General features: G+C 38.9%; 2 protein-coding genes across 2 annotated transcripts; both read right to left on the reverse strand.

Moving 5' to 3' along the window:
• Positions 1 to 1,729: 1,729 nt before the first annotated feature.
• On the reverse strand, positions 1,730 to 5,598 carry LOC101841373 (olfactory receptor 6K3-like). The gene is made up of 3 exons (XM_005078246.1): positions 5,471 to 5,598; positions 2,635 to 2,701; positions 1,730 to 2,353 (listed from the first exon to the last, which is right to left on the reverse strand). Exons 1-3 carry the CDS (start codon positions 5,596 to 5,598, stop codon positions 1,730 to 1,732), a joined length of 819 nt encoding a protein of 272 aa, XP_005078303.1.
• Positions 5,599 to 10,196: 4,598 nt separating this feature from the next.
• Positions 10,197 to 11,410, reverse strand: LOC101823305 (olfactory receptor 6N1). The gene has a single exon (XM_005078182.3). The coding sequence runs from the start codon at positions 11,381 to 11,383 to the stop codon at positions 10,445 to 10,447; it is 939 nt and encodes a 312-aa protein (XP_005078239.1). The 5' UTR covers positions 11,384 to 11,410; the 3' UTR covers positions 10,197 to 10,444.
• Between the last annotated feature and the right edge of the window lie 747 nt (positions 11,411 to 12,157).

Raw genomic sequence — 12,157 nt, forward strand, 5'->3', positions numbered from 1 at the left:
GACAAAAGGTTGTAATATTACCACTATTAAATTATTTTTCATTTGTATTTATATGTGTGTGTGAACAGGTGTGCGTATGTGTCTTTGTGTGTGTGCATGTGTGTGTGTATGTACTACATGTATGTGGGTATTCTCAGAGGCCAGAGGAGGCTGTCAAATCCTTTAGTATTGTCTTCTAGGGATCTTTAATGGGTTCATTTTCTCTGCCAGTCACAGAATTAAAGGGAAGGAGAAAATATCCAATATGTCAGCTGACAGCAGGAAAATAACAGACACACAAAGTAGAAACAATGATGAAAAATAATTTTATTAAAGGTGAAGAAACACACTCACATACACACATACACAAATACAAAAGGCATTCACATTTACCCATGCACAAATCAACTTACATACAGAAGGTACACAAACATACACTCATAAGGTACACACATACTCACACAGACTAGGTGCACACACACACACATACACACACGCGCACACACACAGGCAAACACACAAGAAACTCATAGACACTGATACACACACAAAGTGCACACCCACACATCCTAGGTGCACACACACACTATGTGCTCACATAACACTCCCATACACAAGGCGTGTGTACAAACACACACATACATACATACAGCGCACACAGCAAGGTACACAGAAAGAAAGATAGAGTGGGGACTCTGGAAGCAAAGTCCGTTCTCTCCTCTACAACTGGAAGCTTTATGTGTCTTTATGAGGTGTGAGGTGCCTTCTTCCTCCAGTTGATATTTGGTCAGTTTGAACAAAGACTAAGTAATGATAGGCCCACAGTTTTGAACAAGCATTTTCCAGTCCATGTCCTCTGGCTGGGAGTGCCGTATCAGCAACACCAGGCCTCAGGACTCAAGGCCTTTTTCTCAGGTCAGGAAAAAGCCAGAAGTTCGCCATCTTTGTTGCCTATCTGTGGTCCCTTCCCCTTTCTGTCTGCCTATCGAAAACAAGGAACAAGCCGGAGCCACATGTCATTGTGAGTTGTCTGACATGGATGCTGAGATACAAACTCAATGCAAAAAGAATATGAACTATTAACCACAGAGTCATCTACGGTCCCATTTAAAAAATACCAACTATAGCTGTTTAAATGTTTTGTGTTTATATTTTTTAGCCTCAAGGCAGTTTACTAAATCTATTTTATCATTAGCAGCACTAGAATGTTTGCTATGGAATCTTGAAATCAACACGAAGTCCCATAGAAGAGATGATAACAGCAAACATCAGAAGTTAGTGACTATGTGAAACATAATCATGGTATTTTATCACTGACTAACTAGGGAGAGTATGTGACTTTTTTTGGATAAACTTCAGGAATCATACTCCTTTCTCAAGCCCAAATCATCTTAGTTATATGGAATTTGTTGATGTTTTATAAGTGTCTATATAAATAATCAACCAATTCTACGTATAGAGTGAATGGGTACACAAAGGAAGCATTTAAATGTGCCAACTACAAATGCTATCATTCCTTACATCATGATCCTTAGTTGGCTTGGAAAAGATGGTACTGCACTATTTGTAATTTCAAAATAATAAGATACTGGTGATAATATGAATAGTGCCAGGGTGCAGGTGAATTCCTTTGTCAGGACAAACAATGGTCAACTTGTTAGAAAACTGGAAAGAAGCACAACCAAGACTATGAAAATTTTACATTGTAATCTTATGATTTTTTGCCTTAAAAGCATATATAGAGCATGAATCATCTTTGAAAAAGCATGGGTAAACTCACATTAGCTCCAGAGACAGTGAATATCTTTTGAGAACAGAACATTTTCTTAATGGCATCTTTCATATCTTTGTTCCTCAGGCTATAGATTATGGGATTGAAAAATGGGGCAAGGACAGCAAACATTAGTGCGATGATCTTCTCCAGCAGTGGCTGTAAAGTGACAGAGAAGCACAGGTACATGAGAGCCACACTGCCAAAAAACAGCAAGAAAATAGTGATGTGAGCTGTGCACGTGGAGAATTCCCTCTGACGGCTCTCACCAGATGGAAACCTCAGGATCACAGTAATGATTCTTAAATAGGAAAGGGTAATGATAGAGACACAGGTCAGGATGGAGATCGCATGGACGACATCTTCAACCAGAATCATAGAGGTGTTGGTACACGCCAAGAGAAGTACAGGTTCTAAGTCACAGAAGAGCTGGCGGATATGATTGGGGCCACAGAAGGGCAGAGTAGATATCCACACAATCTCTGGGAGGAGCATGAGGAAGCCAAGGACGAAGGAGCCTGTGGCAAGCTGCATGCACAGCTGCGGATTCATAATGATTGCATAGCGGAGTGGGTTACAGACGGCAACATACCTGTCGATGGAAAATGATTTTTGGTGCAAAATGAGTCTACTGAGATCTGATAAAATAGCTCAAGTATACAAACATTGGGCCCATGATCTTTTAGTCCTGTGCTACTTTCTGAGAAGAAGATTCATCTCCGAATTTCAACAGAAAATTACCAGTTCTTCTCGTGAGACTTTTGTGACACATTGTCTTTGACAGAAATTTCCTTCATTCTACTAATCTGAAGCTGGAAAACAATGAGTGTCTAACAACAGGTTTGGTGGTGTTTTTAATGATTATTTGTTAAAATACTTTGCATCATGGAAGTCAAAACTGTGTCTTTTGTCAAATTCAACTGCTTGAAAGTGAGACATCTGAAGACTGCCCTGGCAAAAGAGAAAATTACTGATAGCTACCCAAAAGAGTCAATCATTTGGGAGCTGTCTTTAGACACAGTACATACACTCTCCTGGAACTACAAAACAAGCATCCTCACACAAAGGATAATGAATCAAGGATCTGGCTTGTTTTCAAGAGATTTGTAAAACTACAATTCACATAAGAGATGTATTTCTTCATGACATTTACTTTAAAAGTTGATGCTCACAGTAGAGGTAATGTAACTTCTGTTTGTTTCTTTTTACCCAGATTCATTGCCTTGAAATATTTCTTGACCCAATTGGATCCCTCAGGTAACTGAGGGAAATTTTCTTAAATGAAAAGGTGTGGGTATGCTAAAATCTTGCACAGGCAAGGGCTATAGAAGACTTCAAAGCTTACTTTGATCCATTAAAAATAATGTGAATAGATGAGGTGTTCTTAAAACAATTTCAACAGCATTTATGATCTCCTATTCCTTATTGGTCTGCAATGACATAATACTTGTATAATTGTGCAGTGAGTCAAATTGCTCTGTCAATAGTACACTTCACAGCCACAAAACTGAAACCTGGAAGAAGGAAAAAGGAAGAATTATACCAAAAATTACTCCTCTATTTCCTTGGGGAAAGGAACAACCAGAAACTAAAGTAGTATGCTACTGTCATTGGTGGGGGTTTCTTTATTCCTAGCTGTCTTTTATGACTCTGCTGTATGATACATAGGCATCTTAGATTATAACTGAACCCAGGATTCTGTAGCAATAAGACATGCCATAGATCCAGTCTCACGGGTGAAATTTAATGGATCATTTCTCTACGTATTTGTTGTGATTTTCTGTAGTCAAAGAATACAATGAACTGCCAAAACCCACTTACCTGAGCTACAGTTTCCCTGCCTCCTATTTGCATGATCTCAACAATGACTCTGTAAGTCTTTTCATCTTATACCCCCTTTTCCAGAATTCTCCTTCCTCACATCTCTTGATTTCTTTGCATCTCCACAAATAGGAAGGTTATAACCACAAAACTAGGTTTCTTGTGGGATAAGCAGTGGAGAAAAGCTTCAATTTGGCACACTTTATCCAGTGCTTAGGGAAAAGTTACTCATACCCCAAGTGCCTAATTAGGGAACTGAACTCTGCTGCACACATCCATTTCACAAAGACTCCATACCTATGGGAAGCTAAGATTTTTAAGTCATGCTAGTAGAATAAAGGCAATACTTGGTTTGCTTTTCTGTATAAGCTAAGAAAGAATTGTTTCAGTTATACAGTATCAGACAGACTTAGGGGATTATGGTGATATCTTGCTTGTATAAATAAAGCCTGTCTGAATATCAAAGAATGGAGCTGGCCATAGGCTGATCATAGAAGTCTGGAGGTGTGTACAGACAGACAGAAAGTGAGATGGCTAGGTGGAAACAGCATGGGAGATGTCTCTGTCAATTCTAGAGCTTATATTACATCCTCTGGGGTCTTTGATGGAGTTTAAGACAGATAATTATGTTAGGGTTTTCCTTAGTTATGATAAAAGGTAAATTACATATGAAACTTTAGTCTCACAGAGAAAGGATAGATGATAGAATATTTTCTTAAAATTTTGCCAAATGTTAGTGGACTAAATACTGTTAACTATAGTTCTTGCTTGATAACTGTTTTGTTATATATAATTTTACTATGTTAAAGTTAAAACCTTCCTTTTTATTTAGACAGAATAGAGGAGATGATAGGAAATGTCCTTCTGTGTTCTGTGAATATATGTTTCTCTTATTGGTTGATGAATAAAACTGTTTTGGCCAATGGACAGGCAGGATTTAGCCAGGCAGGAAATCCAAACAAGGATAGAGAAAGGTAGCAAGTGGAGTCAAGGAGATACCATGTAGCTACTGGGTAAGAAGGATGCCTGAACATCACTGGCAAGCCAAAACTATATGGAGATACACAGATTAACAGAAGGAGTTAATAATTAAGAGAAATGAATTAGGAACAAAAGGAATGAAGCTCACAGTCTGTGGCTCAAAGTTCAAATTCTCGAATTCATTTGCATAAGCCATTGCAACAGCTTGTGAGAAGAGCACAATTCCGAAGCCCATGAAACGTTTGTAACTTCGGTAGCACTTCTTCAGAAAGATTCCAAAAACCACAGGGACATTAGCAGAGAAGTAAGGTTGTCACTGAGATTTGTCACATCTTAGTGACTCCAAAGATTTCTCTGTGGGTTTGACTGAGGAAAAGATTCAAGAACAGTGTTTCTTTCTACAAAAATGTACATTGATAAGTACATTGGGTATGTCCATAGAGACATTGGAAAAGCACCTCATATAATGGGTAGGAAACACAGTTAGAGAACTATATTTACTTTCTTTTATTCTTTTCCTCTTTTTAAAAGCTGAATTTGGACCTAATATGTACAGGACGATAATGCTGGAGGAATATCAAATGAATAACACCGTGATACTTTCTTCTCTTATGAAAATGTATATGCAACAGCAATAAAAGGTTAAACATCAAATGTAGTGGTAGCAGAGAGAAGAGGTAGGGAACAGCATTTGAAAATGTATTTTTAATTAAAAAACAGGTTATGAGGATTTATGAAACAAAAAGAAACTCTGAGAACAGAGATGGTTATTGACCCTGAGTACTTATATTTTTAAAAGTTGCTGATCAAGACCCTCTATATGAAATTGATGGGTAAGTGAGCTAAGTTAAGAGCTTGTGTTGTGTCCAAAGGCAACACACTCTGCCTTCATCACAGCTTTCCCCCAGGGAGTCTTACCATCTGCTTGTGTTCTGAGGCTTGTGTCTCCTACCATGCAGAGACAGTGCTTCCATGGGTGTCTTGCTTATCTGTGGACCCTGGAGCACCCGCTCTCTATTAGTCAGTCTACTCAGGGGTAAGTACATGAGGTATGCTCACCTTGAGGATAGGCTGTCCTCTACTCGCTGTTGCTTTGGGTTGTTAAATGTTCTGCTTCTGCTGCTTTCTTTATTTCCTCAGCTAGGTAGTTTGCTTCATCTCTACATTCTGCCCCTTGCTCGTTGGACCAACACCTCACTTAAAAGGCAGAGCAGTACCATTAGCTTTGAATCCATTTTTTCCTCTCATTTTGTATGTTTTCATTAATGTAAGCTTTTCATTTATTTTTCTACTAAGCATCTTTGCACAATTAGAAACAGTATGTTTTGCCTATTTATCTTTATATAGGATTATATGTTAGTCATAATTTTACAATTGATTATTCACTCAAAATTATTTTTGTGAATTATTTATGCTAATACATTCAGCTCCAGCTTTGAAATAAAAGTACTATTGAGTCCTGCCTGGCAGGGAAGCAGGTTGGCTGACTGCAGATCTTCACTTTCCTTCTGCTACTCCAATCCCCCAGTCTCATCCCTGGGTCTACAGCAAAGCTTCTGGAGTGACCTCTCTTCACATTCTGACCCCATCCAAGGAGACTAAATAAACAGATCCTGGTGGAGTAGTCTCCTTTCCTCCCTCCTGTGAATCCCCTCAGTTCCCTGACCTATCCCCACTCCTAAGTGCCAGCTCTTGATACCAAGAACCCTAAGTAGCCATAGCTATGAGGTCCACAGAAAGTTTCCTATCAGGTCACACACAGCCACAATGCTCCCTAAAAATCAGTGAGACAACAGAAACCATGGAACAAAATACCTACTCAACAAAGATTAAATGAGATAGCAGTCCTGAGAACTATAATCTTCCCAACCTAACCCTAGATGATTAGACTCCATGAGAAAAACGCAAATTATAGCATCAAGGACAATGTGTCTCCACTAGATCCCAGAAGTCCTACCATGGTGTGATCTGAATATTCCAGCATTGCTGAAGCACAAGAGGAAAACGTTAAGCAGCCTATATGACTATATGATAGAGGTCCCTTCAAGAGGAAGTTAATAAATTCCTTAAAGATAGTCAGGGGAAAAAACAAGGAACAGTAGAAGGAAATGAATAAAGCCATTCAATTCCAGAAAATGGAAATAGAATTAATAAAGAAAACCCAAAGTGAGGGAACACTAGAAAAGAAAAAACTAGGAATTCAAAAAGGAACTAGAAAAGCATGATTAGCCAACAGAATACAAGAGATGGAAGATAGAATCTAAGGTGTTAAAAATACAAATAGGACAAACTAAAAAAGACCAAAGCTAAGAGCAATAGAAATAGAGGAAAGAGAAGAAACCCAGATTAAATGTCCAGAAAATACTTTCATCAAAATCATAGCAGAAAAGTTTGCTAACCCAAAGAAGATGCATATAGAAGTACAAGAAGCATACAATGCACCACGTAAATTGGACCAGAAGAGGAAGTTCCCTCAGCACATAATAATTAAAACAATGAAAATATAGAATAAAGAAAGAATATAAAAAGCTGCAAGGTAAAAAAACACAAGTAGCATATATAAAGGCAGACCTATGAGAATTTCATCTGACCTCCCAGTGGAGACCCTAAAAGACAGAAATACATGTATAGATCTGCTTCAGACTGAAAGAGACCACAGATGCCCGCCCAGACTACTATACCAAGCAGAAGTTTTGATCACCATAGACGGATAACATAAGATATTCCATGACAAGTGCTAAATTTAAGCAATATCTATTTACAAATTGAGTGCTACAGAAGGTGCTAGAAGGAAAATTCCAAAGTAAGGAGGTTAACTACACCAATGACAACAAAGGAAATAAATAATCAGACCAGCAAAATCAAAAGATGGAAAGCACATACATCACCAACATCACTGCCACCGCCACCACCAGCAGCAATTAGTAACAGGAATCCATAACCATTGGTCATTGATAGCTTTCATTACCATTAGCCTCAATTTCCAATAAAAAGACACAGACAAATATAATGGATGTGAAAACACCACCCACCACTCTGCTGCACTCAGGAAACATACCTTGACATTAAGGATAGACATTATCTCAGGATAAAGGGTTGGAAAAAGATATTCCAGGCAAATGACCCTAAGAAACAAGTTGCTGTGGCCATTCTAATATCTAAGAAAATATATTTCAAACCAAAATTAACCAGTACCAGGAGCGATCATTGGCATATAGGACCTCTTGTAAATATTTCCAGCTGTGGAGGACCCCAAACAAGGATAGCATAATAAAAGCCATCTTCATATTCCTACTGTATTCTTAGAGACTAGCGCTTAGTTAAGTTTACATTTCTCTGTGTCTGCTTATCTTCCTGTACAGCATGCTTTCAAAGCCTGCATTTCAGGCTCTCCCACCCTTCTGCCACCTGGCCTGCAGTCCAGACTCCCCCAGCTGCAGACTTATTTCCTTGGAACATATCCTGCCAAGACCAACCTTCCTGCTTCAAAGCAATAGCCTCTCCCACCTAACCTCCCCTCTGCTCTGCCAAGATTCCTGCTTGAGAGATGGCTCAGAGGTTAAGGGCACTGACTGCTCTTCCAGAGGTCTTGAGTTCAATTCCCAGCAACAACATGATGGCTCACAACCATTGGTAATGTGATCTGGTGTCCTCTTCTCACCTGCAGGGATACATGCAGACACAATACTGTGTACATAAGAATTAAATATTAAAAAAAAGAATCCTTGTGAGAAAATAAAATCCACAGCTTGATCAGAAAGCCTGTCTTGCTGTCGGTCCTTGTGTCTCTTGTCCCTTTCATTCCAGGTTCCTGTGGGCTCGATCTTCATTGTGCCCTGCTGGTCAGGGCAAACCAGAAGATAGAAAGGACACAAGCCTATGACTCTGCCCACCTGACTCCATCCCAACCAAGTCACTTTCATGGGCCCATGTCCATATCCTTTCTTCTGTCCAAACCTGTTCTGACCACATCAGACTTAAAACTAACAGAAGTCATCTACATGCCAAGATCCCACCATGCAAATACCATTATAAAATATCAAGCCAGTATCACCTCTCCAAAAGTTATTAACTCCGTAACTCCATAGTAGTGTTGAACAGTGAGAATTACCTAGAAGAACCCAGGACACATAACTGATAAGAACAATGATAAGCTTCATGAAATAATTCAAAGAGTTTAAAGAAGACTCAAAGAAACAGTCTAATGAAATCAAGAGGCATCTCATGACTGGAGTGGGATTTTATGCCTGGTCTTTGGTTCTTAGAGCAAGCATTGCCAGACCAGATAGAAAATTTCATTTATACTATTTATTCACAGGCTTATTTGTGTTAAAATTTTAAGCAAATGTTGCATATATACAAGCAACATTATATTATTGGACAGGCTATATTTAAAATATATGTGAATACACATATATGCATATAACAGCACTTAATAAAAAATACACCATGCATTTGTAAAATGAGCATGGGGCTTTATGGGACTGTTTGGAGAGAGAAAAGGGAAGGGAGAACTGACATAACTATGTTGTAATCCCCCAAGTAAAAGAAAGTAATCTGTTACTGTTAATGCTTCCCTGTTGTTTTTCCACCATGGATTCCCATCATATATCCTTCCTCAAATACTGTTTCTTGACACAAGAAAAAAGATTTCTCCTTATTAAGCTTATTTGATGTGCGACCACAGACTGGCCACAGCATGATGTGTATATTTGTACATCTGTTTATGGAGATATAAGAAATAATTGGGTCCCCTGGAACTGGAGTGTCAGGCAGTTGTGAGCCGTTTGATGTGGTACTGGGGCCTAAACTCCAGTCCTCTTCAAAAGCAGAAAGAACATTTAAATGGTGAGCTACCTCTTCAGTCGCCTAGAAGCTTGCTTATAGTCCAATGCGTAAACATTTCTTAGTACTAGCCAGTTAGGTAATTCCCATTTTCTAATAGTTATGTTACAGGAAATAGCTAGTAAAATAAAATAATTCGTGCAATATATGCTTCTTGACTATAGCCCAGCTTCTATACTTTTATGCTTTATAAGGGATGCCGATGTTTAGGACCACTAACAATGACACAGATGACTCACAGGACAGACAACAACACACTCCATCCTTCTCAAGAGGATACATTCTGACTGGTTCATTCCTTTATTTTGAGACATATTTTGGCTACATATATATGAACTAAATGTTATTGTATTATACATATTCATAACAATGTAATTCTAAATCACAAAATAAAGATGAACAAGGTGGATTAAAGTTACTAAAACTATGAAAATAATTTTTTTCTAGAATCAATATGCTAGATACTATGTATCATGATTTAAAGATTTTTGTTGTAACTATCAAAAGACTTTTACAAGAAAACATTATGTAATAAAATTGAGACTCAAACATATTTGTTTTCCTTACCAATACCAAGTAATTGGTAAGTTATTCAGTAAGCTATAACTTAGACTCAAATTTGTGGAATTTCAAGCATATGCTCAGGAGACTAATGTTTTCTATAGGATAAAACTGTTAAGTAATCTAAGAAACATTTATTTTTACTTAAAATTTTATTTAATAAATATCATAGTTTATGATACAATTAAATAATTCATGTTAAATCAAGTAAACTTGAACCTACATGTATTAGGTAAGAAATATATTTGGCAAAATTTCTAAGCATGATTCACAAATATCTGAGGTTAGGAAAGTGTGTATACTTTGCAGTCTCTGGGGTCAAGCTGATTGTGGTTCCAGCAGATATTGTAATGGCGATGATAACACCAAAGGCCAGCAGCCCTTGCCTCTCCTTCAATCCCTGACACAGAGAAGAATGAGAGACTTTATTTCTCCTCTGACTCTCCCTCAGCCATCATCAAATCTGTCCTTGACCTTCATTCTGTATCATGCCAATATCCCTGCTCTCATCAGCTGCTTCTTCAGGGCCTCCTTGATTTCCTTGTTTCGCAAACTGTAGATGAATGGGTTAAGGAAAGGGGTAACCACAGAGTAGACTACTGCCAAGGCTCGGTCATAGTCAAGGGAGTAACTTTTCTTCAGCCGCACATACATGAAGAGGATGCTGCCATAGAAGATGAGAACCACAGTGAGGTGGGAGGCACATGTGGAGAAGGCCTTCCTCTTGCCAGCAGCAGAAGGAATCCTGAGCACGGTGCGGATTATCTGCAGGTAGGAGCTGAGAATCAGCAGGAACGTGGCCAGGATTTTGCAGGAGTTTACAATAAAATCTACCAGGACATTGACTGATGTATCAGTACAAGCCAAGCTCAGCACAGGAGGGAAGTCACAAAAGATGTGTTGAATATGATTGGGGCCACAGAAAGGAAGACGAGACACCAAGGAAATTTCCACCACTGGCCCAGCCAAGCCTCCCAACCAGCAGCCAATAGCAATCTTGGTACAGAGTGTCTGGGTCATGAGGGTGGGATAGTGGAGGGGCCTGCAGATGGCTAAGTACCTGTCATATGCCATTGCTGTCAGAAGGTAGCACTCGGTAGCTCCAAGAGAGTGAAAGAAATAAATCTGCAGGAGGCATCCAGAAAAGGAAATTGTCTTCTTCTCAGTGAGCAAGTTCACCAGCATCTTAGGGATGGTGGCAGCTGTGTAGCCAAGCTCCAAGATAGAAAGAATGCTGACAAACTTGTACATGGGTGTGTGGAGCCGAGAGTCCATGTGGACCACCAAGAATATCAGTAGGTTTCCTAATATTGTAGTAAGGTAAATTGCAAGCAACAAGAAAAAGAGGTAAGTCTGGACACCTTGGAGGTGAGGGAAGCCCAAAATGATGAACTCTGTTACCTGGCTCCAGTTCCCAGTGTCCATTGCTCATCATTCGTGTACCTATTGGTGAGATCTAGAAGAAATAAGGGGGAAATCAATCATTGATATCCTACCAAGGAAACTTTCAGTACTTCCCCCTGACTGCTAGAGTAAACGTCCCCTATTACAAAAGCAGCCATTGGCATGCTATCAAGGAAACTCCGATACTTCCTCCTGACCCTAGAGTAAACTTCCCTTATCACATGACAGGTATGCATTTCATTTCTGCTCCTGCCCACTCCTTCAGTCCTCAGAATCTCTACCCAATAATTAGAACTTATCTTCCCTTTTCTGAGCGTCACAACCAATCTTTGGCCCCACGTCCCACCTTATAACCCATTTGTCTTTCATACTGTAGGTTTTAGAAATTTCAGTGTTCCTTATTTGTGTTATATATTACCATTATATAATGCTCATTGAATGTGTTAAGAACATCACTTACACTGGGAAGTACTGGTAGTGTGCCACACCAATGATATGCAATTCACATTACAATTGCTGTTTTCTAAATTCTACTTGTTTGCTTCATCAAGATTTTGGCCCTTGAAACACTGATTTTTTTCATCCTACTTCCTTATATTCTCTCATGAAAACAGATCCAACATCATCTATCCTCAAGCACATCAGTTAGAATTTTAGGCCTCTTTTGCACACTGGTAAAAATTACAGTAGAGACTAAGACAATTTAAGAAAATGAAGGAGACTCAGACTGAAAGTAAACCCTACATCTCTCTTCTCTCCTCCATGTTGGTCACTTCCACAGTCCTCTCTATCCCC

This window comes from Mesocricetus auratus, unplaced genomic scaffold (genome assembly GCF_017639785.1).
Source record: "Mesocricetus auratus isolate SY011 unplaced genomic scaffold, BCM_Maur_2.0 Super-Scaffold_100676, whole genome shotgun sequence".
Taxonomy (NCBI): Eukaryota; Metazoa; Chordata; class Mammalia; order Rodentia; family Cricetidae; genus Mesocricetus; species Mesocricetus auratus.

What these genes read in the sequence shown, in the direction of transcription:
- LOC101841373 (XM_005078246.1), bottom strand. Translation starts at nt 5,598, where the DNA reads ATGTACTTACCCCTGAGTAGACTGACTAATAGAGAGCGGGTGCTCCAG. An exon ending in CCTCAGAACACAAGCAGATG is followed by an intron (nt 2,702 to 5,470) that starts GTAAGACTCCCT and finishes CTCTTTTGCCAG; the next exon opens with GGCAGTCTTCAGATGTCTCA. An exon ending in ACACAGTTTTGACTTCCATG is followed by an intron (nt 2,354 to 2,634) that starts ATGCAAAGTATT and finishes CAAAAATCATTT; the next exon opens with TCCATCGACAGGTATGTTGC.
- LOC101823305 (XM_005078182.3), bottom strand. Translation starts at nt 11,383, where the DNA reads ATGGACACTGGGAACTGGAGCCAGGTAACAGAGTTCATCATTTTGGGC.